The sequence below is a fragment of the Vicia villosa genome, unplaced genomic scaffold, assembly GCF_029867415.1.
Source record: "Vicia villosa cultivar HV-30 ecotype Madison, WI unplaced genomic scaffold, Vvil1.0 ctg.000195F_1_1_2_unsc, whole genome shotgun sequence".
Classification (NCBI taxonomy): Eukaryota; Viridiplantae; Streptophyta; class Magnoliopsida; order Fabales; family Fabaceae; genus Vicia; species Vicia villosa.
The window spans coordinates 44,309-71,841 of record NW_026705065.1 but is presented as its reverse complement, the minus strand read 5'-3'; the positions used below and the strand labels follow the sequence as shown (position 1 = coordinate 71,841).

General features: G+C 32.6%; 3 protein-coding genes and 1 non-coding gene across 4 annotated transcripts; 3 read left to right on the top strand and 1 right to left on the bottom strand.

The window, feature by feature from the left end:
- The first annotated feature begins 111 nt into the window (after positions 1 to 111).
- Positions 112 to 6,037, top strand: LOC131625236 (uncharacterized). Its single transcript, XM_058896123.1, has 6 exons — positions 112 to 363; positions 775 to 820; positions 1,455 to 1,539; positions 1,716 to 1,780; positions 2,881 to 2,984; positions 5,802 to 6,037. The coding sequence occupies exons 1-6, from the start codon at positions 271 to 273 to the stop codon at positions 5,844 to 5,846; spliced, it is 438 nt and encodes a 145-aa protein (XP_058752106.1). The 5' UTR covers positions 112 to 270; the 3' UTR covers positions 5,847 to 6,037.
- Positions 6,038 to 7,520: 1,483 nt separating this feature from the next.
- On the top strand, positions 7,521 to 7,595 carry LOC131625240 (small nucleolar RNA R160). The gene has a single exon (XR_009290783.1). It is a non-coding gene; the product is annotated as a small nucleolar RNA R160 (small nucleolar RNA).
- A 1,811-nt stretch (positions 7,596 to 9,406) lies between these two features.
- LOC131625235 (SWI/SNF complex component SNF12 homolog) lies at positions 9,407 to 13,340 on the bottom strand. The gene is made up of 3 exons (XM_058896122.1): positions 13,110 to 13,340; positions 11,371 to 13,020; positions 9,407 to 10,184 (listed from the first exon to the last, which is right to left on the bottom strand). Exons 2-3 carry the CDS (start codon positions 12,987 to 12,989, stop codon positions 10,124 to 10,126), a joined length of 1,680 nt encoding a protein of 559 aa, XP_058752105.1. The 5' UTR covers positions 12,990 to 13,020; positions 13,110 to 13,340; the 3' UTR covers positions 9,407 to 10,123.
- Positions 13,341 to 19,591: 6,251 nt separating this feature from the next.
- Positions 19,592 to 25,891, top strand: LOC131625232 (vacuolar protein sorting-associated protein 4-like). Its single transcript, XM_058896119.1, has 18 exons — positions 19,592 to 19,673; positions 20,246 to 20,397; positions 20,477 to 20,547; positions 20,625 to 20,801; positions 21,242 to 21,334; positions 21,498 to 21,599; positions 21,690 to 21,779; positions 22,387 to 22,465; positions 22,677 to 22,770; positions 22,869 to 22,938; positions 23,080 to 23,259; positions 24,121 to 24,243; positions 24,334 to 24,417; positions 24,486 to 24,670; positions 24,758 to 24,896; positions 24,989 to 25,048; positions 25,247 to 25,351; positions 25,432 to 25,891. Exons 1-18 carry the CDS (start codon positions 19,603 to 19,605, stop codon positions 25,543 to 25,545), a joined length of 1,989 nt encoding a protein of 662 aa, XP_058752102.1. The 5' UTR covers positions 19,592 to 19,602; the 3' UTR covers positions 25,546 to 25,891.
- The last annotated feature ends 1,642 nt before the right edge of the window (positions 25,892 to 27,533 follow it).

Here is a 27,533-nt window from a genome sequence, read left to right as displayed (position 1 = left end):
TATACTCAACAAAAATTTGTGAATTCAAGAATTTATATAAGTTTTACATCACTATAAGTAAAATTTCATTCAACTTAAGTACTAATTAATTAGCTTATCTTTTATTTTCCTTTCCTCCTTTTTACCAAAGTCTTTCCATCTCCTGGCCGGAATAAAGACTCAAAGATCCATCGTCAAACGAAGAGTCCACTTTTCCTCTTCCATTCTATATAAACACTTTAGAGGGAAAAAGTTACGAACTTACACTACACTCTTTTCTGTGCCCAAACCATGGATTCAGTTCCTTCTTCCGGTGCTTCTCAATTCCTCGCCAATCTTCCCTCTCGTGGCACCTTCACTTCCCCCTCCATCTTCTCTCATCAGGTACATCTTTTCCCCGATCAATTAGGGATTATCCTCTCAACACTATCAAACCCTAGCTTCCTAATGTATATGTGATTTTTAAATTTAATTTTTCAACTGTCAAAATTATTAATTTACTTCAGAGAGTGTGTTCTTGAACCATTTCAGATAGTACACTAGTTTTTTTGTTTTTATATTTATTATTCACCGATTGATCTATCTTGGTAATGAATGGTATAGACTGTTGAATAGATCAATAGAACCCTAGCTTGTAATTCTTTTACACGAAGTACATTTTTTTTAACAATGTTATGCTGTTAATGTTCTGATGATAGATTTTTAGGGCATTTCTTGATGTGAAATTGAATTTGTATTGTACCTTTTAATGTTTTTATGAAGTTGTATCAGAGAATTTATGTTTGTATTTTACAGGGTGGGATGCGGGTTTACGTATGCGATCATGAAACCACACCACCAGGTATTTTTTTCATACTTTTGCAACTTGTAAAGCATATATACACAATAGCTTTGATACTTATATATTACTATGCCTCGAAGCCGTGACTTTCGGGAAGAAACAGACCAAAATTTTTCATATTAGAATGGTGATGCACGATTTGCCGGAAGTTTCATTCTTGTTACCAGATTCTAATCATGTTAAGATGAGTGATGATTATAGAAGCACGAGTAATTGACCATCAACTGTTTGTACTTGCATTGAAGTTTAGTTAGTACTTTTGTTGGTTCAATAATTCTCCTTGTTTTTGTGGTCTTAATCTATATCGATGAAGGGTGATTCAGTATTGTTTACAGTATAAAATTTGTCATTCAAATCATGTTCTGTCAAAGCCATTAAACAGTCGAAATCTCTATCTCCACGACTCCCCCAAAATGAAGATTGAAAGATTCATTTTTTTTAACGGATCAGTTATCGGTTTTTTGTTCCTATGTGTTTTGTCGAAATTATGGAATTATTTTTTACAGTAAAAGCTCCTTCCACCCACTTAGTCATAATGCCATGGCACATTTTTCTGAAGGTTGTTTCCGCCCATGAATTCTTGCTATAAGTAGATAATTGTCGGGAACTGATTTTGACTCCCTTATTTTTTCAGAAGGGCAACATATTAAAACCAATCAACAGAATATACTGATCAGAGCACTCAAATTGAAGAATGTATCTGACAATTCAAAAAAGAGGTATTATTCCCAAACCCCACCTGTTGTAGAAGAGTCAAGAGTATTATATAATTTGTTTGGCTTTTCTCTATATTGAACTGCTTGGTAGTTTTTTGTGCAAATTAGTTATGCCATGTCTCCCATTCTTTTATCTAGGTCTAGTGTTATTGATTTTGTCTCATCTAACTTTTTATCAGAACTGCTGAGAAGGCCTTGGGTGCTTCAGCCAAGAAACCAAATAACCAAACAAACTCTCAACAAGGTGGGTTTAAATGATCTTTATAACGCGTTAGGACTGGGTTCGTAACTTCGTATTTTATACCGCTTTTTTCTGGTGACAAGAATATTTGTTTGTTTTCTTGAGACTTTTAGTTCGTATTCCTAATTCTTAAACGTCTCTTGGTAGCATCACTTGTCTCATGTCGTTGTCTTATACATGTTTAAAACCTATGAAGCACAGACTCTGACACGGACACTGCGACACGACACGACACGGACACTCCGACACCGATAATATCAAAAACATAAAACACCGACACCGCTATATATACGGTAATATTCAAACTTCATTTATCTATCTATTATTAGAAGAGTTAAAAATATACTAATGAAAATTAATTTCTTTAATTTTTCATTGATAATATTGTTTCAAGACATGTCCAAAATATGTGTAAGGTATGTTGAAAACTATTATTTTTGGAAAAACTTGTCAGAATTGTTCTACAAGTGTTGTTTGAGTGTAATACGAGTGTTCGACACTGATTTAAAGAGTGTCGAAACAATTAAAAAATTTATTTTTTTAGGTAATACTTCTCTAACTTTTCCGACGCTTGTCTGACATTTTTGACACGTGTCATACGAGTGTTATACAAGTGTCGGACACCACGATACGCCTACTTTTAGAGGGGTCCGTGCTTCATAGTTTAAAACTGCTATCAAGCTTATATTTGTAATTTGTATATACATTAATATAGAATTCTGCCAATCTTTTTTTCCTGAATGTAAATTAAACAGATAAAAAAAATCATGTTTGGTAATGTATATCAAATTTGTATTCTCAAGACATATTTGTTTGTTAGAAAAATTCTTATCAAATGAGGTTTTCATGTTTTGATTGCTTTATATAATTACTAGTCACTAGTTGAATCTACATTGAACCAAGAACATATGTATTTGACATTAGGAACCTTTCTAAGGCCAAGGAGCTTGTGGCTCACTTAGCTAGAGCTGATTCTCTTAGACTTTAGTGTTTATGTTATTATCCCTAGACTCATAGTGAGATGGCTGGACATTTATTGCCACTTGTATTCTATAGTATATCTCAATATTTCTAATGTCTTGCTATGGCTTTTAAACATGCAGAGGGATCAAACAGTCAAACATCTAATAGGAACTTTCAGAGCTTGACTGTAGAGAGACTTCGAGCTCTTTTGAGAGCTAAAGGTCTTCCAACCAAAGGAAAGAAGGCAAGTAGTTCTATAATTCAAACATACATTCATACATAAGTTGCATTGAAACAACATTTTCATACAAGCCTATGGATGAATTCATGAGTTTCTTGGTAGTTTTTTTTAAAATTTTTTTTTAAAAGTTTTGCTTAATGACCGGACATGTATATCACATAAGTAATGATATTTTAAGACACAAATTTGACTTCAATTTGAACAGTTCAAATCAGTGTTGTCATATAGCGGCTGTGTAGCTCAACAGAATTTGACAAACCAGTATTGTTCCGCGATATGCATATTTAGCAAAAAATGTTGTCAAACAGTGGCTATAGTAACACTATCATTATAAATAACACTGTAGCATAGCGGAATTTGATCAAACTGCTTTTCTGCCATCTGCAATTGACAATATTATTTAAAATTTGTGATTAATTACATTTAGTGGATGATTAATAAATATAACAATGTGTCCCAACTACTAAAAATAATTAATCACAATTTTGAACTGTCATTAACCACAACTTTCAGGCCTTTTAATATACATATATCCTTTAACCATTCAAATTGTGTTCAAATATAAATTAGATTATATTCATTAACCATAATTGCCTTCTAATATACACATGAAAATTATGGTTAATAGTTTTTATAAATTGAGTTGTGATTCCTTATTATATTCATTACTATTATCCACTCAAAATTAACCATATACTAGATTGTAACCCGTGCGATGCGCGGATGTATGAATATATATTTTTAATGTTTTAAGGTAAAATATTTGAAATTATTTTAGTAAACGCTTTTTTAATTTTTCATCGAAAAGTGTACTGTCATGTGCAATTTTTTCATTGTTTATAATGTTTTCATTTGTCATAATATCTTCCATTCTAATGTTTTCAATTCTAATACTATCATGTGTAATTTATCGTTGTTCTTAATAATAACTAAATAAAGATATCATATTAAAGCAAATATTTGGATTCATAAGTGGTTGGTGGCTCGCAGAAGAAATACAAGGATCAAAGACATTATTAATATGATGCATTAGTAGCCATTTTTATGCATAGATTCAATAAACAAAATGATGGTAAAAATTATATTTACTTTAATTGGGAGTAGAATTTACTTCTCTTTGAGATAGGCCTTTGCAATATCCTTTTATACTTTCATATTATAGTGACAATAGATCTAGAAAACCCATAAATTGAGCTATGATATGCATGTAGAGAATGAGTTCACGCAATGAAAATAATAATAGTAATTATGATAAAAGCATAAAAATGCATCTCTGCAAACATAATGCAAACATAATTAGTGCTCTTCAATTTTTATATTCTAATATTAAATCAAATTGTACAAACTAATGACATGACAATAATGTAAGAAAGAACACAAGCCATCTATAAAAAAGATATATGAACAAAACATTAGATATAAGTATTTTTTAGACAGAGAATATAACAATTGTGATAATTGATATATTAACTTAAAAGTCCTCTAAAAGTTTAGATAGTAAATATAATAGAACACGTTGATTTAATTCATTAAACGTTTTGTAGTAGTAAATGTAGATACATAATTTTCAAAGAAAAAAAAATAGAACACATGTTTTCCTTATTCATATTTTAAAGAAACATATTACTAAGTCTAAATATGCATTAACATAGACTTTCTTATCGAAATCAAAGGACATAATAATACTCCTTTGAATTTAAAAGATATAAATGAAAAACATCAATAATTTTTATAACCTTAAACTGTTTATTTAAGTGCAATAATTTTATTTGTATACTATTGAATCTTTACTCTGGAACATTGACAGAAAATGTCATAAACTTCTACCCCAACATAGGCCGTTTGAATGATTTGTCTGGAAAAAAAGCTTATTTTATTAAATTTCTTAATCAAAAAATAATTTAATCAATTCTTTGTATGACTTTAGGCTACTAAACTTAATGCTTCAGGCCTTAGACCCAACTCAGAGTCTCAAACAATGACCTGGAAATCTCCAAGATCCTTATGATGGGTGATGGTTACATTGGTTAGGGATGGAAAAATTCAACAAACCCGGATTATGAAGTACGACACAGTGAAAACCATATTGATACTAACATGCCGACACCGGTAATAATTTTAAGAAATGAATAAATTAAGCATAATCACAAGTATAGAGAATACATACCATGAATTCTAGTCACATTTGGGGTGGGTTTCCTTTGGCACCCAACTTACTTTTGACATGGTTTGCTTGGTGTAGCGCAAAGGCATTTGCTTTCAGTGTGTCCTTTCTCGAGCATTAAGAGGGTATATAAGTTCAAGAGATATGGTGTTTTTGCGATGGTTTCTAACTGCAGAATATAGATAATAGAATCTTTGGCACTTTTACTCATATATAAAACGTTTAATGAATTAAATCAAAGAAGCCGTTTGATGAATCAAAGATATTATTATGCACTGTTACAATTATACAATACGTTTAGTGAATCCAACACATAATGTAAGAATGAATGAGCGGAAGAAACTGTCAAATGAGAAATTAACAAAAGAATAAGAATCATGGAATGTATAGATGTAGTCTAACATTTTAGGATGAACACGTTAGAATTTTTGTGATGTGGCATTATATTGTTTGGAGCTATTTTAAATAAAGTATAAATAGATTTGAATTGACCATTTTAATCTCAAATTTATGTGTCAACAATAACAAAGTTCATGAAATGATATAATTGTTGTGATCTGGTTTATTATTTATCCATGACTGATTATTGTCAATGTCCTTGCTAGTGCAAGTTTCATACATATTTTCCATTCTAATTAGTGAAGTAAAATGTACAGGAGGAGCTTATTGCACGTCTAAAAGATGCAGACGGGTCAGCATAGCATGGAGGGTGGAATTCCTGGTCAATCGGGCGTCCAATGTAAAAGTAGTTAGTTTTTCTTCTTAATGTAACATAGGATCTGGAACTAAATTTGAATATTATCTTTTTGGCCCTATTGTCTACCGAGTGTCTTATTATGTATTATTTTATGATAGTTTTGTTATAAATTGAAAGCCTTAATTTTAATTCTTAGTCAGGGGATGGGAATCACTTCTCAAATGCTTTCAAGTCAAGTAAAGTAGCATTGCAGTGCAATCTTAGTCAACATAGTTCGATCGAAAACCAATTCAATTAAAGATAGAATTGAAGAATTAACAATACTGTTGAAGAGGTACTGTTAGTGAAAAAAATTGACAAAAAAAAATTATGTAACGCGTACTAGGAGTACAAGTAATTAGACCTCTTATACATTTTCAATGCACAGCGACTCTTTTTGTTATTGACTTGACTCTATTAAAAACAAATAATCATACGTAATAAAAAAGCAAAATGAGAACTTTGACAAGTTTGCCACTTACCAGTCTCTCATGCATGCTGGTGTTTTTATTTATGCTATAAAAGAAAAGTTTTAATTAATTTAATTCTATTCATTTTATTTAATTATATCTATTTGTTTTAAATTAATTCAAAAAATTCAATAATCATTCAAGTGTCTATTTAACTTTTCAAAATTCGTGGGGAAACAAAAACTTTCCAACTTTTAATGTCATTTTGAAATAATCATTCAATTGTCTATTTAACTTTTCTATAATTAACACTTTTTTAAAAAATATTTATACTATTATTTTTAGATTGTTTAAATCTTTATTTAATTGACCAATCTTCTAATATTGTGGTAAGTCAAGTCCATAAAAATGTTTTTCAAAATGATTATATTTAGTGTACGAATCATTAATGTTGAATGTATTTTAAAAAAAAAAGTTTATTTTCTTTAAAAATAACACAGCCCAATGAAACTTTTCAAAATAAACTGTTTATTTTCTTTGACAGCCACACATTCTTATTCTTTAATTTACGAGACAAAAACTCCCTTCCTCTCTCTCATCTTTATTCTCACGTGAATTTTCTCTATGCTTTTCACGGTTCTCAACCTCTTTATCCCCATTATTCAAAACCCCATTCTCATTAACGATTTCGATGGTAATTTGCATATTACAAAGGGAGGACGAAAATCAAAATAGAACATAATTGAAAAAAGAAACAACAACAATGATGCACTACATCTTCGGTGGTGATCTTTCTCCAATTAAATCCTTTGAATCTTCTTGCTCTGTTTGCGATTTGAAATCCTCTCCTCTTCTTTTACTGCTTGCGATTTGCTTCCACTAGATGCCTTTTGCTATTGTTATGGGTTGTTGAGCTGCGTGTCTGGTTCTGCGCGGATCTGATGGATTGTGGATTTTGATGAAGGTGCGTGAGGGCTGGTGAGTTTGGGGTTTATGGAGTGTGTGAGTTGAGGTTTTGTGTCAGGTTTATATAAATCTTTCATTCTCACTTTTTATTTAGGGTTTTACATGTTCATCTTCAATTAGGATTTTTGTTTGATTTTTGTGTTTATTTTGCAGAAAGTCAAGGATTACCAGGGAATCATAGAAGCAGCTCGATGCACAACTCATTCCGAAGTTCTAAGTTCATAGCTTTTTTTACATTTTGTTCAGGCAGAGTCAAAAAGCAGAGCAAAATGAAGTTTTAATAAGTGAACATTATGTTGATTTCTTATGTAAATGGTCTTCAAAGTTCTCTGATTGCTTTGGATTTACATTAAATAAATAAAAATAATCCTTGACAATAAATAAATAAATAAATATGAAATTATAAGTTTTTTAATATAATTTTATGAAAAATATAAGAATTTGAATCGTAAATAATTCCTGACAATATATAGTGAATTTTTTTTTCCATTTATTCATTTTAGTATGTAAAATATTTTATTTACTTAAATTATTTGTAAATTTGTAATTATAACTTTATTTATAAATTATAATTAGTTCTAAAATATTTTATTTACTTAAATAAATTTTAACCCGTAGTCGCACTTTTGTATTTATTGTATTTATTTAAATTTATTTTAAACAGTTAAATAATATTATAAAAGATCAAAATAATTAACTTATATTTTAAATTGCAAATGCAACTTATATAAAAATTATTTATATCAATATATTTTTAATTATTTTTTAAAAATTATAATATAAACGATTTATCTTGGATAATTTTTATATGATTAAATTATTAGTAAACTAAATGATTTTATATGTGTTTAAATTTGTGGTATTTTTTTATTTAACGAGTTAATTGTTTTTAAAACTTACACAAATTATTAATAAATTAGAAATGTTTAAATTATTTTATAATTTACAAAAAAAAAATTTAGTTAAATTAAATTTTTTATGTATACTATTAATAACAATGACATTTTATCTATACAATAATAATCGTACTATAAGTAAAATTTCTAAATTATAAGTGTTTTAAAAATATTTTTGTTACTTAAAAAATATTTAACTCGTGCGTCGTACGGGTCTAAGTACTAGTATCTAAATAATTATAAATTTTCTTTTTATTGAGAAAGGAAAAAATAATCATAGTTATACTAAGGGCCTTTGTATTTTTTAAAAGAGAAAAAAGGGCAAGTACTAACCGTCAACTAATCAGACGCGTGTATCTAACTAAATTACACTTTTAATTTTAAAATACTGATATGACATGGCAGAATGTTATAATTTTATTAGATAATGGTGTAAAACTAGTTTACACTGACAGTTCATTACCTTTAACTTCTTTTGAAAATAGATTTTTCAAAACTGTTTTTCAAAATATTACATGTTTTTGTATTTTCGTTTCTTAAAAAATTGATATAATATTTTTGATATCCTATACCATAAACAAATATTATTGAAGATCAAAGATGGTCAAAATCGTAATTTTTTAAAAAAGTGATATTTCAAAAATGATTTTTATGAAAATCTATTTGAAATAGCTTCAAAATTAAGTATTTTTTAAAATTTTGATATCCAAAAAAAAGTTTCAATAAAAAGATTAAATATTTAAAATAACATTTCAAGAAATACCTTCAAATTTCACAAATGTATTCTCGGACGCCACCTCAAATTAGGTGTGACAAAATAGGTTGTCCGCCCTGCTCTGCCTTAAGTCCGCCAAAAAAGACTGGGGTGGACAAGTCTGTCAAGTGAAAATGGACATAAAAATCATGTCCGTGACGTGGATTTTGACGGGTCAACAGGTATAAAAAGGACGGGCTTAAGACGGAACAGATTGAACGAATTGTTGAGCCAGATTTTGGCGGACCAACAGATTTTAGTGATTGAAAAAAATGAGAAAAGAGAAAAAAAATGAAAATTGAAAAAATGTCAAATATTAATTTAACAGGTGACAGCTTTTGGTAGAAATAGAGTGAATTAATTAAAAAATTAAATTTTTAATATTTTAACGTTTTCCAAGTGAAAAAATTTTAAAATAAAGGGGGATCATTGGTAATAATTTTAAGAGGTATGTTATGCTTACACCGAAAAATATTTTAAAATTAAAATCATGTAACCTACGGTGTCGGTGTAAACCTAACATTTCTCTAATTTTAAAGTGAAGGGAAACGTTGATAGTTTGAATGTATTTTTTATTAATACATATAGTAGATTGTTGATGGGGGATTCCAAGATGAAGAAGAGTCAACATTCACCTAAACCTTAAACAATGTCACTGAGTTAGCTGCCACCCAAGACTGACAATTGACACCTAAGCATTTTTATAATGGATTCATGGTTTTTGTCCAACAGTATAAACGGTTGGTAACTTAAAAGACTAGTTCAAAACAAAAACAACTAAAAGAATCAAATTGTTACAATAATAAAAAACATAAAAGAACATGGAGACACATTTGATCTAAACTTATAAGATATTTCAACAATTTATATGCAACTCACTCACTCTGCAACCTAAGATTCCTCCAATAGAAAAAATATATATGAATTTATCTTGATATGAAACTCTCTATCATATTCATATCTCCATTAAATATGCTGTAATATTCAGTAATACCATTACAACGATAGTAATTGATGTGACACAAGAAATTAGCAAACTGTTAGTATTTACCACTGGGTAATTGGAGATAAGAGTAGATGAGAATCAATGGATACAAATATGGTTAAGGGACTCCAACAACAACCCATGGCCATGGGTAATCAGAAACTTGAGTCAATCTACTTAATTCAAAAAATGTACGACAGAACAAGACTGGTCGATTTTCCATCAAATGCTTCATGGAGCATCAGTTCGAGCACTTTTCCTGTTCAGATAGCGAATTACAGCATCCTCAACCCTGAAAATATTCAAATAAGAATAAAAAACAATTAGAAACACCTTTTAATATACATGAACAAAAACGACAAGACATCGTAGTCATATATTCCATACTTATTGTTTATCATCACCCAGTTCAAATGATTAAACCTCCTCACTAGAGATAAACTTTTAAAAATGCACTTTTATGAAATAGATTTGTTTGTTTTAAAAAGAACTTGAGGTTTTTTGTAAGAAAAACTTGTCTGAAATACTACCAAGTTTTTTAAATGTGTGTATAGTAAAATAACAAAAAAAAAAGAATGGATCCTAAACCTCCACTCCTATGGCAATAATATTAGAGCACACACAGAACTCCTTAGAAATAAAACTTATAGCAGTCTAGTCTCTGAATAATGTATGCATCACTTCAGAGCACAAACAAAACTCCTTAGAAGCCATAAAATGGTAATACAATATGCAAAAAGTCCTTTAAAGTGATTTTTCCACCAAAGTAAATTTAGATCTACAACAGGCATGCGAGGATGAATCTAATTATTACCAGTTTTATTAAATATGTTTTGCACATAGACAAAATATGTTTTCATACAAAAAGCACAAACAATTGGAGTCCTAAATCTTCATTACTATAACATTACATCTAGATGAAATCCCTTACTAACTCTTTCCTCAAATCAGAATTAGAACACTTTGCTGTCTGAATAATGTTCCAACGATTTCAGAGCGCAAACAAAACTCTGTAGAAGCCATAATATATGGCTTCACAGAAAAACCCCTTAGTCTCTAAAATGAATAACTAGGGATGTATGTGTTTTTGAATTTAGTGATTCAGATAGCAATATGCTCTGAAAAAATGAAGGGCCGGTCTATCAGTATTCACCCTTACTTGATCACATTGAAGGAGCCTTGACCATTTACTACTAGATACCATCTAAGAACACATAACAAACACGGATACTGCAAAGAGTGTGAAATACAGAGTAATTTAAAGTGTCGTGTCATCTCTAAAATTAGTGCCCAACACAGACAAAGTTGCACACTTGACGTGTTTAATTTAAGGCATGCCGCTCTCTTCAACTCTCAGTATATAGCAAAAAACTCAAAACATTAATGTCATAGCAAACCAATATGTAGATTACATAACATTCATGCATGCCTCTTAGTCAGAACACAAATCAAATTAGGCGACTTAGCATAATGCTTACCATGGTTGATTGTAGAATTCAGACCGTTGTTCATTTTCAGCATTATGACTGGCATCTCCAGCAAGCAACTTCAGATCCTTGCTCTGAGAAGCAATCAATGTATTAATAAACTCTGCTGGAGATTGACTAAAACCAAGAAGGAAAGCTCGTCTCTTAAGATGATCATGAATCTTCTTTACAGAAGAACAAATCACTTCATCAAAAGCATCAATCTCTTTGTGCTTCTCCATACTTGTTAAGAATGAAGACATATCTTTCTCTAGTGGAAGAGGCACATCAACCTGCACATCATAACATGCAGTTCCGGCTGGACAATTTCCAGAAAGCTTGATTTTATGCTCCAGGTGTATAGGCTGCGGTTGTGACAAATGCTGTGATATCTTCTGTGAAGCCATGGCGAATTTCATTTTTTCTTCCCCAAACACTTTTTGGAGAGAAGCATCACACATGAAGAATGAAGGGTCATTCGGGCTCTGCAGTTTCCTGAACTTCACATAGTTCCAAAGAGCAGCCATTATTCTAGGGCGGGTATCAAACTCAATCCCTAAAACTTTAGACAACGGTGCAGAAACCATAAACTTCTCCGGCGAGTAATTCACTCCTAACCTAATAACCGCGGTGAATTCTTTGTCTCCTTTCCTCTTTACCTCAAAACCATCCTGTTGGGCAGACGACCGAGCACTATCCCATACAATGACATGATTATCCGGGTAGAACCCCTGATCCAAATAGACCGTAACTTTCTTAAAGAAAGCCGAAAACTTTGGGTACAAATGTTTTTCCCTCTTCGTAATCCCTTCCACCACAGGATCCTTACCATCTCCTTCCAATATCCTCCCAGTTATCCTGAGTGACCAAGACGGCTCCTCAACATCACCATCCAATTTGGTCTGATTCGAAAATGTATTATACACATAAACACGAAGAGTTTTCCTAAACGAAGGAGGACTTTTAACAGCCTCCTGCACATCAATCTTTTTCCTATTCAAAGCCGCATCTATCTGAGCCTCAAGTTCAAGTAACCGAGTATAAAGCACAGATTCAGGAACAAGCTTAGCCACCTTTTCAGGTATCAAATTATCAGGTAAATTCCTCTTTTTCCTCATAGGAGCAGGAGTTAACTCCATAGTTTTAAAGGCAGAGGTTTGATTACCACTTGGAGAACCCTGAGGGCGCGAACCCTGCTTATGATGCGACCGCTTGGCAGATGAAGTTGTAGTATTTGTCGCAGGTGCAGGAGAAGCCACATTACTGTTGGTGTTATTACTCATTTGGTTAAAAGGCTTTTGTTGTTGATACTGTTGTTGCTGTTGATACTGTTGCTGCTGTTGATACTGTTGTTGTTGCTGCTGTTGATACTGTTGTTGTTGCTGCGTTTGAGGGTGAGCACGAGGGTTTGCAAATTGCGGTTGTGGTTGTTGTTGTTGTTGTGAAATTACATGGTTTTGAGGTTGAGATAGCTGAAAATGACCGGGGAAAGGAGAAGATGAAGCACCTTGCATTTGTGGCTGAGAATGAGTGAGAAGATGAATTGGTTGGGGATTAACCGGAATGGATGAATTGCTCAAAAACGACGGTGGCGCCGCTGTATTCTTAGGTGGATTACTGTTGTTGTTCATCGTTTATGGATTGGGTTTGAAATCAAAAACCCTAATTGAAAATTTTGAACTATGAATGAAAAACCCTAATTACGAAAACGAGAACTATTTTTGAAGATGCAAAGAGAAAGCGTTGCTTACGGTTAGGTTTCGTCCTTTGGGGAATGAATGGATGATGAATAGGAGAAGATAGAAAACGATGCTTACTTGTTAACTTCACTTTGATTTACTTCTTAGTTTGCATTCATGATCTCTTCTCTTCCTGTTATTTTCGCTTCGTCATTTGCGACTTTCTGCTTTTCATTTTCAATTTGTTTTCTTTTTTCTTTTCTATTGAGTTCATCAATCTTATCACTTTCACTCGTCTAAACTTTTAAAATATGAATCTTGTGAAATTAAACCAAGATTTCTTACAATTTATAATTTTTTAAAAACTTTTAAAATAGACTGACCATATTAATCTTGTGAAATTAAATCAAGATTTTTTACGGTTTATAATTTTTTAAAAGTATTTTTTGGGACAATTCTAGATGTTTTAGATTATTGATCTTTAGATTTATTACTTAAGGCGAATATTTAAGTGTTTTGGTGAATGACTGAATTTTTAAGTGGAATAATTTTTTGATAAATAAAAAACTCCTGTAGTATTTTAGTTTAAATGGTCACAAATATAACAGAGGATTTCTCTCCCTCTCGCATGTGTTTCTTACGTACCACCAAATTGATAAAAATGTCCTCCAGTTATTGCAGATGCATATCCGAAAGCAATACTTTTTTGTTTAATATTGTTTTGTTTCGTATGTGCATCTACGAAAGCTTCCGTAGTTGTATCCACGGAATAAACCGAGACTCAAAAAAATCAGAAAAATCAGAATAGGAACATTTGCAACGATAAAAAGATCCATTCATTGAATAAAAACATCATTACATTGAAATTTCCAACTCAAAATTAAGAAATCTAAGAATTTACAACAGTCAACACGATGCCATATGTTCCATGCATCATTATAACGAAATCAACGTCACCTTCCACGCCATCCCACCAACGTTCTTTTTCGCCGGTCTCAAAATTGGTCCTTGTTCTAAGCCTCTGGATCTTTCTGATGACTTCGTCGGGTTTGTACTCCCCCTCGAAAAAAGACATCAGAGTCCTCTTGAGTTGGTCAAAGGAATGAATGTTTCAAAACATAACCGGCTTGGGGGATTTGACCGGAGAGAAAAGAACATGCCCATTCCTTCTGAGATATTCCGGTTCAGGATCGGGACGACTGGATGATGTTCGCTGCCATGTTTGTGTTTGTGTTTGAACAGGGCCTACCGTGATGTTGTGTCATTCGACCGCATCGCGTTATACTCTGGATGGTTGGCATGCGGGGCCAACACCATGGTGAGGTATATGCCGGAGCGGTGCATGAGGCAGTTTTGACGTGTGCAGATGATACCGAGGTCACCGTTTGAGGCTGTTCCCGACACAGTTACCCGAGTGGAGCTCACTGCTATATTTGAGGACTGGGCGCATCATTTGGTCCCGGAGGAGTATCGGCGTATCCGGCCACCAAGGAGTGGCATTATGTAGAGGGGTATGTGACATGCTTTTATCGGGTGTCACATCCTCTGATGACACCCGATGCTCCCGGAGCTCCTAGGCCAGCACACGAGGAGATATTGGAGAACCAGCAAGCCGAGGATGACCATGCCCCTGATCTCCTGCGGATATGCCAGCGGATAGAGATGCTTGGGCGGGACGCATTGGACTGGGGTATCATCGAGCACGGCGGTTCAGAGGCAGTTGCCATCATGGAGAGGATGGTCGGTGACGCGTCCGGTAAAGCGGCCTATACGAGACAGAGGAAATCCCAGGGAGTTAGGGTTAGGCATACTCAGTAGTTGGTTCCGATTTATTTTTTATTGTTGACTTTATTGTATTCGATTTATATTTTTTGACATTTTTATTTATATAATATTAGTATTTTATTTCAATTTGCGTGTTATATTTAGTTTATAGCAAGCATTGTCGTTTAATTTAAAATACGAGACTAAACATTGTTTAGAAAACAAAAAAAAATAGTTTTCGGCATATTTCAGAGTTGCATCTCTGAAACACCTAAAAAATGTGAAAATGGTGTTTTCGGAGATGTATCTCCGAAAACACCCCTAAATTGATATTTTTCAAAGATGCATCTCCGAATTCTAAAAAGATCTAGAAAAGAAAGATTTTCGAAAATACATAAGATATTTTAAGATTTTTAGCAGGGATTCTCCTTCTTAGGAGGCCTACAAAGAAATTGTAAAAAAAAAAATCCCACTACTCTTTGTAGAATGAATTGTTTAAAACAACAATATTGGGATATTAATGTAATTTGATACTTTAATTTAAAGTTGACAATTTTTCCCTCTTTATTATTGATGTCTCCCTTCTCTTGTTTATGTATTTAAGTTTTTTTTTTTTTAATTCTAATTTTATTAAAATAATAAATTGACAGAAATGCTTAAAGGAAGTGAAGTTGAAGAACAAAAAAGTTGAGTTTTATTTTATAAACAAAAGCGACATTAAAAGGGAGAACATAAAAGGTTGAAAATTCGTAAATAGAGTATTTGATAGTTGATGATATTAAGCTTTTTAATTTATTATTTTCTTCTTTTAATTTTATAACTTTTATTTTATGAATGAATAGTGAAAAATCATTTATAAACCAAGTTATTATTCTTTTCTACAAACGTAATACTACATTTAAAATTTTATACTACATTTAAAATTTTGGCGCACAATAATAATTCTCCATTATAAAAACGAAGAATCAACTAACAGAAAAAGTTAGAAACGCAAAAGCTCTTTCTTTTTTTTGAAAGAAAACGGAAAGAGAAAAGAAGCGCGATTTCAAGAAGACGCAGTGAATCCATGTCTTCCAAAAAATCTTCGTCCTCTGAAGATAATAATCCTTCCCCACCAAAACGCCATAAGGTTTTTCATCTTTCTTCATTCTTCATTCTTCCAGTTTCAGCGAATTCGCGCCACTAAAAGCATCACCGCGTCTTCTTGTTTTTCAGGTCGACGATGGCAGTTCGCCGGAGAAAAAGAGCACTCCAGAACCACACAAGGTTTTTCCTCTTTCCTCCTTCTTTCCGCTTTTCAATCTCGGTTCGGTTTTGTGGAATTCGCGCAAGTAAAAGCATTACTGTATCTTCTTGTTTTTCAGGTTGACGATGGCGGTTCGCCGGAGAAAAAGAGCACTCCAGAACCACACAAGGTTTTTCCTCTTTCCTCCTTCTTTCCGCTTTTCAATCTCGGTTCGGTTTTGTGGAATTCGCGCCAGTAAAAGCATTACTGTATCTTCTTGTTTTTCAGGTCGACGATGGCGGTTCGCTGAAGAAAACGAGCACTTCAGAACCACACAAGGTTTTTCCTCTTTCCTCCTTCTTTCCAGTTTTCAATCTCGGTTCGGTTTTGTGGAATTCGCGCCAGTAAAAGCATTACTGTCTCTTCTTGTTTTTCAGGTTGACGATGGTGGTTCGCCGGAGAAACTGAGATTAAGGCCGTTCTCTAAAAGAACACGTTAGCGCTAAGCATTTCGTTTGAATTTGTTCTTATTTATTTCAAATTCGGTAATATTGCAACAAGAGTTTGATTTTCATGATTTTGTTTTTGGTGATATGAAGTTATTCAGACAGGTCGGCGGAATTTTTTAGTAGTTGTAGATACTGCATGGTGCCGTTTGTTGTCACAGACTGCAGAGGTAAATTCATGTTCATTCAAATAACGATTTTAGTTGCCACTGTGATCATCACTGTTCACTCCACATGTATTGTAGCTTTGGAAGATTTTTTTAGAGTTATAGATAAGAACCCTCCATAATCTGTAATGAGACAAATAGACAAATGAAAACCAATTCGTGTTCTTATCTGCAAGATTATCAGATATATCTAGTTCAAAACATTTTAATTTGGGATCTTGATACTGCTGCAGACTCCAAATGTGGATGTTTTCGAATCAAATTTTACAATTGGTTCCAGTAGAAGCTGCCACATGGTATTGAAGGATCGGCCTTTATGTGAATGTTTATGCACGATCAGACGTGCTGAGGTACTTTTGAAGACTTGATAAAGTTTACTTTAGGGAGTTGGACATATTGATATAATTGTGTGTATATAGGTTCTTAATTAAACACAATAGTAAGCACATGCAACATATTTTCATTTTACTGGTCCCTGTTTCACAAAGTTCTCTAATCTTGTAATGCTACGTTGTTATATGCTTTGATTTTTTTCCTTCTATATAGTTATTTAAGGAGAATACCTAAGATATGTATGTGCAGTATGATTAGTGTTGTTTTTGGAAATGACTAGTGCTCGGGAAGTGAAGTAGCTGTGCTAGAAAGTACTGGCAGCAAAGGATCTGTGCTAGTAAATGGGTTACCTGTGAATACGAATACCATAATTACGCTTTACTCGGGTGATGAGGTGGTTTTTGAAGTGGTGGGAAATCACTTATATGTATCCTTTTAGTTTGTTCAGTTCCTGGTAGCTTCATGAAGTGCGAATATATATTATTTCTTGATTGTCCAAACTCCAACTTCCCTTTTTGTCTTTTAACTTGTCTTTGCATGGGTGATTTTTCTTAATTTACCTTAAACCTAGATTTTCCAGCAGCGGAATTTTGTGAATGAGGAATGTCAAAGTGACATTAAGACAATACTGAAATCGCCTTCTCGTCCTAAATTCAAAACAGACCCTACTGAAGTCTTTCGTTTTTCTACTCTCTGTGATGTAACTGAAAACTGTTCAGCATTTAAAGAAGATCTTGGTGCTGCAATACTGGATGGAAAAGAAATAGAAATTTCTTTTGACAACTTCCCATACTATTTAAGGTATATTTCTGTTCTCCTCTATATCTACTGTGTTGTCATTACTCATGAACACAGTAAACTTTTCTTTTTAATATTTGAGTTTGTCCAATGTGTTTGAATTTATGCCTAAGTGCTGCTCTTATAAGTAGGATTTCCAAATTAAATACTAGCTCTCATTTTACATGTAGCTTTCTTTTCTAGAAATACCTAGTTTCAGTTAGGATTCGAAAATGGCACAATACATGCGATTTCGTTTAAGAATTTGTTTATAAATCTGTTATTTATTTATGCGTCTTGCTTGAACCTTTCATGTACTGTTCTTGAGGTCATTATTTCTTTGATGAATTGTTAATAGTAGCTCCTTTCTTTGATATATAAATCTATCACTTATTTATTTGCAGTGCGAACACAAAGAATGTCTTGGTCGCTGCATGCTTTATACACCTGAAGCCTAAAGAACATCAAAATTACACTCAAGATGATCTTATTGCCATAAACCCTCGTATTTCTCTATTGGGACCAGCTGGTGTGTGGATGTTTCTTTTCTGTTTCCTTTATTTTCACTCCAAGTGATTTTTCCCCTTAATTGCCAAATTCTGTTGTTTTGCAGGATCAGAAATATATCAGGAGACGTTGGCAAAAGCACTTGCAAAACACTTTGGAGCTAAGTTGCTCATATTTGATAGCCATTTGCTTTTGCATTTGTTTTGCTCTTCAGAGACATCCAATTCAACTGGCCTTGAGTCTCAACATAATTTGGATCATGATAAAATACCATCTACCACTGTGACAGCCAAAAAATGCTTATTCAAATTAGGCATGTGATCCTTCTTACCTATCTTTCTTTTAGCTTCTTTTGCTTAACATTAAGCACATGCACACCGTTTTAGGTGCTGCGCACCTGTGCCTATGTCCGACATGTAAACGATATAACATACTGTTAGACTTCTTCTGATGGCAGTTATGAAAAGTTATTGTGACAGTTATATTATTTAATTTAGGAATAAATAGGGAAAGGATATGAGAAACTTATTATGAGATAGTTTTTGAATGGTTTTGGGAGGGAGAGACCAAGACTCTCGATTTTCTTGGGTAGGATTTGTCTTTTAATAGTATACTACTTATTTCTTTAGTTTTTTGTTTAAATTATGTATATGTTGCAATTATGTGCATGTTGTAAGCACATTCTGCCATAAATAAAAGTCAGTCGTTATTATGAATTTGTACTTTGGTATTGATTTCTATTACATACTCATTACATGTACGATTCAAAATTTGTACTCCAAATTTCATGACTATATCAGATTGTTCTATTATGGTTTCTCTTTGCCTGCTGTTTTAAGCTCACATTTTAAAATTCATTTAGTGAATTTCAGTTCCAAAATATGCTGTTATAATTTTATTGTTCTGGATATAAGATTCAGCTTAGCTTATTTTGTGTATATATTTTGTTTTTTACTATGCGGGCTGTTGGCCACTGGCTATTTAACCAAACTATTGAACTTTTAAGCAACCTTGATAAAAAAAAGAATGGGGTGCTTTGTCACATACCAACTTTTTTTTCTCCAACTTTTAAATTTTATTTTCACAAATATGGCGTATGTCAAGTTATTATAAATCTTGAAACTCTATGCCATTATAAATTATACTTTATGAACCGTTTTCCTTAATTTTATATTTTAAAATTAAGAAAAGTATTTGTAATTTATGTTTATGTTGTGTCATGTTTCATGTTAGTGTCAGCGAGTGTACAAACTTCATATGTTAATCTCAAATTGTTTGTATTTTCCATGCATAATGCAGGTGATAGAGTGAAGTTTAGCTGCCCTTCTTTTGATGGCTTGCATGAAACATCTTCAAGGTACAAGTTTGTCGAAAACTATTCTGAATTTATTTATTTTTTTCTTATCGATAAACTGTTGTGTATAACAATTTGCACTTGTTAGATGAACCAATGAGCATAAGTTACCGTGAACAAACATGCTGGAGCAACTTTTTATATCTGGTGATGAAGTGTAGTTAATGGATCTTTATATGCCTAATTGAAGTGTTATTGAAACAATCCTTATTGACAATTTGTACTTTTTAATGAAGTGTATGATTAAATTGAATTGATTATACCACTGATGTGAGATTTGGCAATCGATTGAAAATAAGAGTTTGAGAATTTAAAATTTGTTTAGTGATGGAGGGTTTGAGTTATAACAATCTAAAAAATTGAGGGATTTGATTCACCCAATAATTTATTGGGAGGCAAAAACCTCACTTTAGCTATAATATAGATATAGAAACCATACTTTAAAATTTGAAAAGTGCAATTAAGTCTTCACTTTCATATTCTCTCCTCTTTTCTGGAAAATATATGTATCCCCCACCCCACCCCACCCCACAAATTTAATTCATCAAGCCTCTTAATAGCATTTTCGCATATAGGGGCCCAACTAATGGTAGTCAGGGAAAGATTGTCTTGCTATTTGATGATAATCCACACTCTAAAAAAATTGGTGTGAGATTTGACGAACTCATACATGACGGCCTTGATCTTGGAGGTGCATCTGAGGCTGGTCGAGGCTTTTTCTGCAATGGTAACATCTTACCTCTAATACATCACTTATATTTCTGGATATTATATATTCTTGTAACTTACAATTTTTCTATTTCCAGTCAATGATCTTCATTTGGAAAACAGTGGTGCGGCAGTACTGGACAAATTACATATTAATACATTGTTTGAGGTCACTTTTTATTCTACTTGTGGTCTAAATTTTGGCCTCAATCCATCGGTTACATATTATACTTGTTTTTATTTCAGGTTGTTTATAGGGAGAGTAGAAGTACACCATTCATTTTGTTCATGAAAAATGCCGAGAAGTCAATAGTTGGAAAGGGATGTCCATTTTCATTTAGACATAAACTTGATACACTTCCAAAGAATGTGGTGGTAATAGGTTCACACACTCTTCCTGACAATGGCAATTGCAAGAAGAAGGTAATAATTTCTTTTGGTTAAATTGATCTCTAGAGCCCTATGTTATATTGGATTTCCAATTAGGTTTTATATTTATAAAACTACTAGTAACTAGCGTCCAACTTTTCAATTGTAAGCTATTCATCTTTTTAGAAAAGCATTCTAAACTTTGCAACCGACAGTCCCTGGAAATTTTTCTTTTGGGTTTCATTTGGATTTCATTTGGTTTATTTGCTTAAAATATTCTTGAAAGAATGAATTAGTTAGTCTATGAGAATATGGGTTTTTACATATTATGGGATTTATATATATTTTCTTAATTTGAATTGAAAAACCATGTTTTAGTGATATACAAAGTGGATAATTTTATATATTTGTGCCTTTAAAACATCCCTCCATTCCCTGTTTGAATTTGCGTTTAAGTCATTCACATCATTGATATATAACTGTTTTAGCTGCAGTTGCATCCCGCTGGTCTGCAGCCGCATCCCGCTGGTTTACTTTTAAAAAGTCTTGGTAGCAATAAGGCTGCACCTCTTGAATTGGCCACCTTGGTGATGACCACATCTCCTTCTCATTGTTTCTCGATCAATTTAAAAGAGAGAAATAGGAATTGCTAATATATGCTTGTATTATACATATCTTCAGACATGCTTCCTAACAATATTTCCTTTAGGCTTTCTCAATTATACCAACATTGTCTTTTCAACCTTTCAGGGTAGTCCTGGACAATTGCATGACAAGGAAAGGGAAGTATCAAAACTAAATGAAGCTTTAACTAATATTTTCCCAAATAAAATTAAAATTCACATACCACAGGTATATAGAGTGGACTGTATGTCATTAGTTGTGTTGTGTTGTGTTATTATCCTTATATAATATTCATAATGTGTTTCCTGTTGTTATTAGGATGAGGTACTTCTAGCATCATGGAAGCAGCAGCTGGCTCGAGATGTAGAGGCTTTGAAAATAAAAGCAAATTTACATCAACTACACATTGTAAGTACCTTGTATTTGGTTGTATTTTTAATTCATGCAGCAAAATATGGTATTTCTAATTCATGCAGCAAAATGGAAATAATATTTTGCAGCGAAAAAATGTTGAGATAGAGGCTATACGGCTCTTTCCTTTATATATTATTTCAGTATGGTACTAAGCAATTTGAGTATGATTTAGTCATGAACTGTTGGATACCAGTCAAAAAGTTAATACAAGTTATCCTTAGGATTTTATTTCTAAATGATACTCGTGTATCACTGCTTTCTTATCCTTTGGATGTCTCTCTCATATCAGTTTTGTAAGAATGGTCTGGTAGGCGAGGGTGTTTTTTTATGAGCGGCTATACCTTGTTTCTCTCACATTGCATGATTTACCATTCAAAGTTTTATTTCAAGGCTTTCATTTAAAAAAAAATATTGTATTGAAGCTGACATTCTACTTAAGCCTTTTCATTTAGTAGTTTCTGATACAAGTCCTATAATGGATTATTTTACAAATTAGTTGAAAGTTCAAAGCCCCTTGAAATCAGTTATTTATTTGATTGTTCACAGTTGCAATTAGATTCTTAAATTACAATAATTACGGCCTAACAAGCTTTATTTATAGGTTTTGAGCCGTTTTGGAATTGAATATGAAGAAGGACTTGAGACCTTGTGCATTAAAGATCAGACACTTACGAATGAAAGTATGTTCTCCACCATTAAGTGCTTAAGAAAGTAGAAAGTAAAGGGAAACATACTTTCATATTTTTTTCCTACAGTCTTGGACTGGTTATATAGGAAAAGGAATTACAATGGTAATAATGGCAAATAAAAATAAAGAGAATTAACTAAAGTTAAAGGACATAGGATTTGCCACACAACTCTTGATCCTATATCATGCTTGCTACATTGCAGATGCAAAGAAGATCATTAGTTGGGCTCTAAGCCACCACCACATGCAGAATTTGGAAGCTAATCCAGATTCAAAGCTTATATTGTCGTGTGAGAAGTAATTACTAGCCTGCACTATGCTTATCGACTTGTTTATAATAATACATGTCCTTAATTGAAGTTTAACAATGGTAATGCCATTATGTTATTCCCCAGCATCCATTATGGATGTGGGATGTTGCAGTCTCTCCAAAATGAGTCAAAAGGCATGAAGAACTCTCATAAGGTGATTGTTATGCTCTTTTGCTGTTTAGATGTTCATTCATGCTTTGTTCCTTATAAGTTATTCTGTTGGAAGAGTTTGACCAACTTCTTTCACGAACACTATCCTCTAAATCATCCTGCTTGTTGTATTGTCTGAAAACAGGATATTGTAACAGAAAATGATTTTGAAAATAGACTTTTGGCTGATGTTATTCCACCAAGCGACATCAATGTTACTTTTGATGATATTGGGGCTCTTGAAAATGTTAAGGATACGCTGAAGGAGTTGGTGATGCTTCCTTTGCAGAGGCCTGAGCTTTTCTGTAAAGGGCAATTAACCAAGGTTTTACTTCCTTTAAATATTGAAATTCAACTTATTGTTTATCAGGTTTTTGCTCTTTATGTCTGGTTTGTAAATTGTGAGATAGATTCCTAAGATATTCCTCTTTTTGTTGCATGCTCTTTCACTAGTTAGTTTAGCTTAATGGATTTTTATGATGCTTTTAATAGGCTTTATTCTTGTTTAGAGTCTCACATTTACAGGCTTGTTTTGTTGGATTTAGTATGGTCCAACTCATATTTTAAGATGATATCATATATCATCTTTTAGATTCGTTGAGCAATGTGTTATTATCAGGCCAGTAGGGTCATGCTCAAAATATCCAATTCTGGATAGTCTCGCATTGAGTAGTGATTATAAGCGGTGGCTATACCTCATTTTACAAGCTGGGTTTGCGGGGTTAAATTAAATTCTAAGCAAAAACAAGCATTTGATGTCTGCACTCTGGCCCCACTTAACCTAATTGACATCTGTAAGCTAAAAGCATCTCCTGTGGCTGTGGGCAACTGGTTTTAAGAAATTGATTTTTAGTCATTATTTGGGAGTACATTTACACAAGCTCATGAGATCTCACATAGTCTTCTGCACCTTACTGTTTTCTTGTAACTACCCAAGCCTCCTTGGTAACTAGCTAATTAGATTTCCTTAGCAGCAGCAAACTCAGTCTGTATAGATTGCTACACATTGTAATTACTCAGCTATTCGGTTTAAGCTCAATTCAGAAAATAATTTTTTCTGATTCAGTTTAAGCTCAATTTAGATTTTAGATTAAGTCATTTCTTAAAAAAATTGATGTAAATTTTTTCGGTGATAACTGGCTGTGAACTTATTATCTGCTCACGTTTTGAACAACCCTTTGTGTAGCCATGCAAGGGTATCCTATTATTTGGCCCCCCTGGAACAGGCAAAACAATGCTTGCAAAGGCAATTGCAACTGAAGCTGGTGCAAACTTCATCAACATTTCTATGTCAAAGATTATGTCTAAGGTCCAATTTATGCCTCACTGGGTGTATTTTGATCCAACCTCTGTCAATTTTTTCTGCATGTCAAACTTTTGTTCTTGCTCCTTGCTCCAGTGGTTTGGTGAAGCTGAGAAGTTCGTGAAAGCTGTTTTCTCTCTGGCGAGTAAAGCTGCTCCTAGTGTTATATTTATTGATGAAGTAAGCCTTTTTGAGCGAAATTGTATTGGTTTGTATTGATTCATCAGACATAACTAGCTTTGTTTCAGGTTGACAGCATGTTGGGTCGAAGAGAAAATCCAGGGGAGCACGAGGCCATGCGGAGAATGAAAAATGAATTCATGGTTAATTGGGATGGTTTACGTACAAAGGGTTCTGAACGAGTTCTTGTGCTTGCTGCCACTAACAGGCCTTTTGACCTAGACGAGGCTGTCATTAGGAGGCTACCACGAAGGTAGATACCATACTCTTCTTTGATTTCTTCTTCCTATTGTTTTGTGATATGGGGCATGTTCAAGTTTTTGTAATGTCTGTGATGCAGATTGATGATAAATTTGCCAGATGCTCCAAATAGAGCTAAAATATTGAAAGTTATACTTGCAAAAGAGGAATTGTCTCCTGATGTTGATTTGGATGCAGTTGCAAGTATGACTGATGGATATTCCGGAAGTGATCTTAAGGTTGCTCGTGTTCTTACTCATGTTACCCCTAGACTTTTAAATCTTAGTGTTATTATTTTTAGTGAATATCTGGTGTTTCTCTTATGATGCAGAATTTGTGTGTAACTGCTGCTCATTGTCCAATTAAAGAGATATTAGAAAAGGAAAAAAAGGTATGGCTCATTCGATCTTACATTGTTGTTATGCTTGATGTTTCTAGTGGTTTATACTTTATATAGCTTTTGACGATAAAGATTCATGCTGTTGGGATAAATACATGAATCATTGTATTTATAGTCAACTTGAGTTAATTCTGCTACTTGGAGGGTAAAAGGAGACGACTTAGATCTCATGAGTTTGATGCATTACAGGAACGTGCTAGTGCTCTAGAAGAAGGTCGACCTGCTCCTGCATTATGTAACAGCGGGGACATCCGATCTTTAAACATGAAAGACTTTAAACATGCTCACCAACAGGTATGAAGTGTTGCTTCTTCTAAATCTCTTTTTTTAAAAGTAATATGTACAACAACTTTGTTTTGTATTGATTGATGCAGGTGTGTGCCAGTATTTCTCCTGACTCAGTAAATATGACACAGCTTGTACATTGGAATGAACTATATGGTGAAGGTGGTTCAAGAATAAAACAAACACTGAGCTATTTCATGTAGAGCTTTCTCTTTGGTTATTTTGTAGTCAATTTTTAGGGTTTCTAGGTCTTGCTGTTGGGCTACTTAGTTTGTAAAATGAAATAAAAGTTTTTTTTTTTATCTCCTACATGTGGGATGATGGATTTTGAAAAGGGGTGGAACCTTCCTGAATTTTGGCGGGCTCTGCTTCGTTTGTTTTGTTCCTCATCTCAAAAGAACGTTGTGGATATGTTGCAGCTCTTGTAGAGTCTTATGTTTTACACCAAAATTGAGTTTACAATAAACAATATACGAAGAAATGTCTTGAATTGATGTTGCATTAGAATATGGTACAGAATCATAAACCATGTCTATTCAATAGTTAAAATATTTACTCAATTGTAAGTGCCCCTAAACAATGTGAATTAAGTTGCAGGTTAAGAAGATGACACTGTTATTTATACCTATTCAATTGCTTATCCTCTTGTGTAATCCAATCCAGTCCCTAATGGAAATCATGAGAATAACTTTCACTATTTCTAAAATGGAGTTTACCATATTCTAGAGGGAGCAATTACACTTGTAGACCCCTTATCTTCAACAACCCAGTACCACTCAACACTTAATCATCTTAGTAAATGAAAATATACATCACTTTTCATCTCAAGAATAATACTATTGGGGAAATTCCTATTACCTCCCTTGAGATTTATTAAAACTGCACTCACACTCCCTTTAGTTTTAAATTATGCACTAACCTTTCCTGAGATTTATTAAAATAACAACAACACTCCCTTCTAATTTTTAGTAACACTCTTATATATATATATATATATATATATATATATATATATATATATATATATATATATATATATATATATATATATATATATATATATATATATATATATATATATATATATATATATATATATATATATATATATATATATATATATATATATATATATATATATATATATGACATTATCTACGAAATATACCAACGAAATATTTTAGTTACAGAAATCGTAGATAATGTCATATATATATATATATATATATATATATATATATATATATATATATATATGACATTATATGTAACTAAAATATTTTGTTGGTATATTTAAGTTTAAGAGAAATTAGTGCATATTTTAAAATTAGAGGGGGTGTCATTTGAACCGACCTCAAGGGAGGTCAGTGTAATTTCCCCTTTTTTTAAAAGGTTACAAACATAAAATTCTAATGAAAAACAATTAAAAGGTTCTTTAAATGAAATCAACAAGTCATGTTTAAACCGATTCAAGTGATTATTTAGGAATATTTGGAAGGTGAAACTATTCAAACAATTGATCAATTGGTTCATGAGTTTGTTTTAGACCTTAAATTTATTCATTGGATCGATTCACATGAGCTATGCATTTTTAGATCTTTAATGAATTGATTTAAACGTTTATGTTTCGTGTTGGAACCAAGAATAAAAAATGAGATAGAAATGAGATTTTTCAATCTAATGATGATAATTTTTAGTACAACAGATTGATGTGGATTTGCAAGGTTAACACTCTAAGGGTTCGTTTGGTCGGGGGTTTTGGAGGGGAGGGGAGGGAATATTTAAAGTTAATTATGTTTGGTTCAATTTTTTATGAGAGGAGGAGATCGGAGGTAATCAATTCCCTCTTGGAGCAATTTTGTGTTTCCTCCAAATTTGAGGGATTTGGAGGGGAGGGGAGGGAGAGGAGTTATGATAAAAAAAATTTTGTTATATTGATAAAATTATCCTCACTTTTTAATTAAAATCCTAAATTGTTTTTAATATATATTATACATTAATTTTTGTCGCCTTATTAGAATTCCTCCATTTTTTTACGACAACTCTATTATTTTTTATTAATATGCTAACTTAACATTCTTTATTTTTTCACATGTTTTATTGTATTCATTTTTATTTATTATTTTGTTGGTAAGAACTTAATTGTTTTATAATTCATGTGTTGTATTATAGTATATGAGCTATATATATT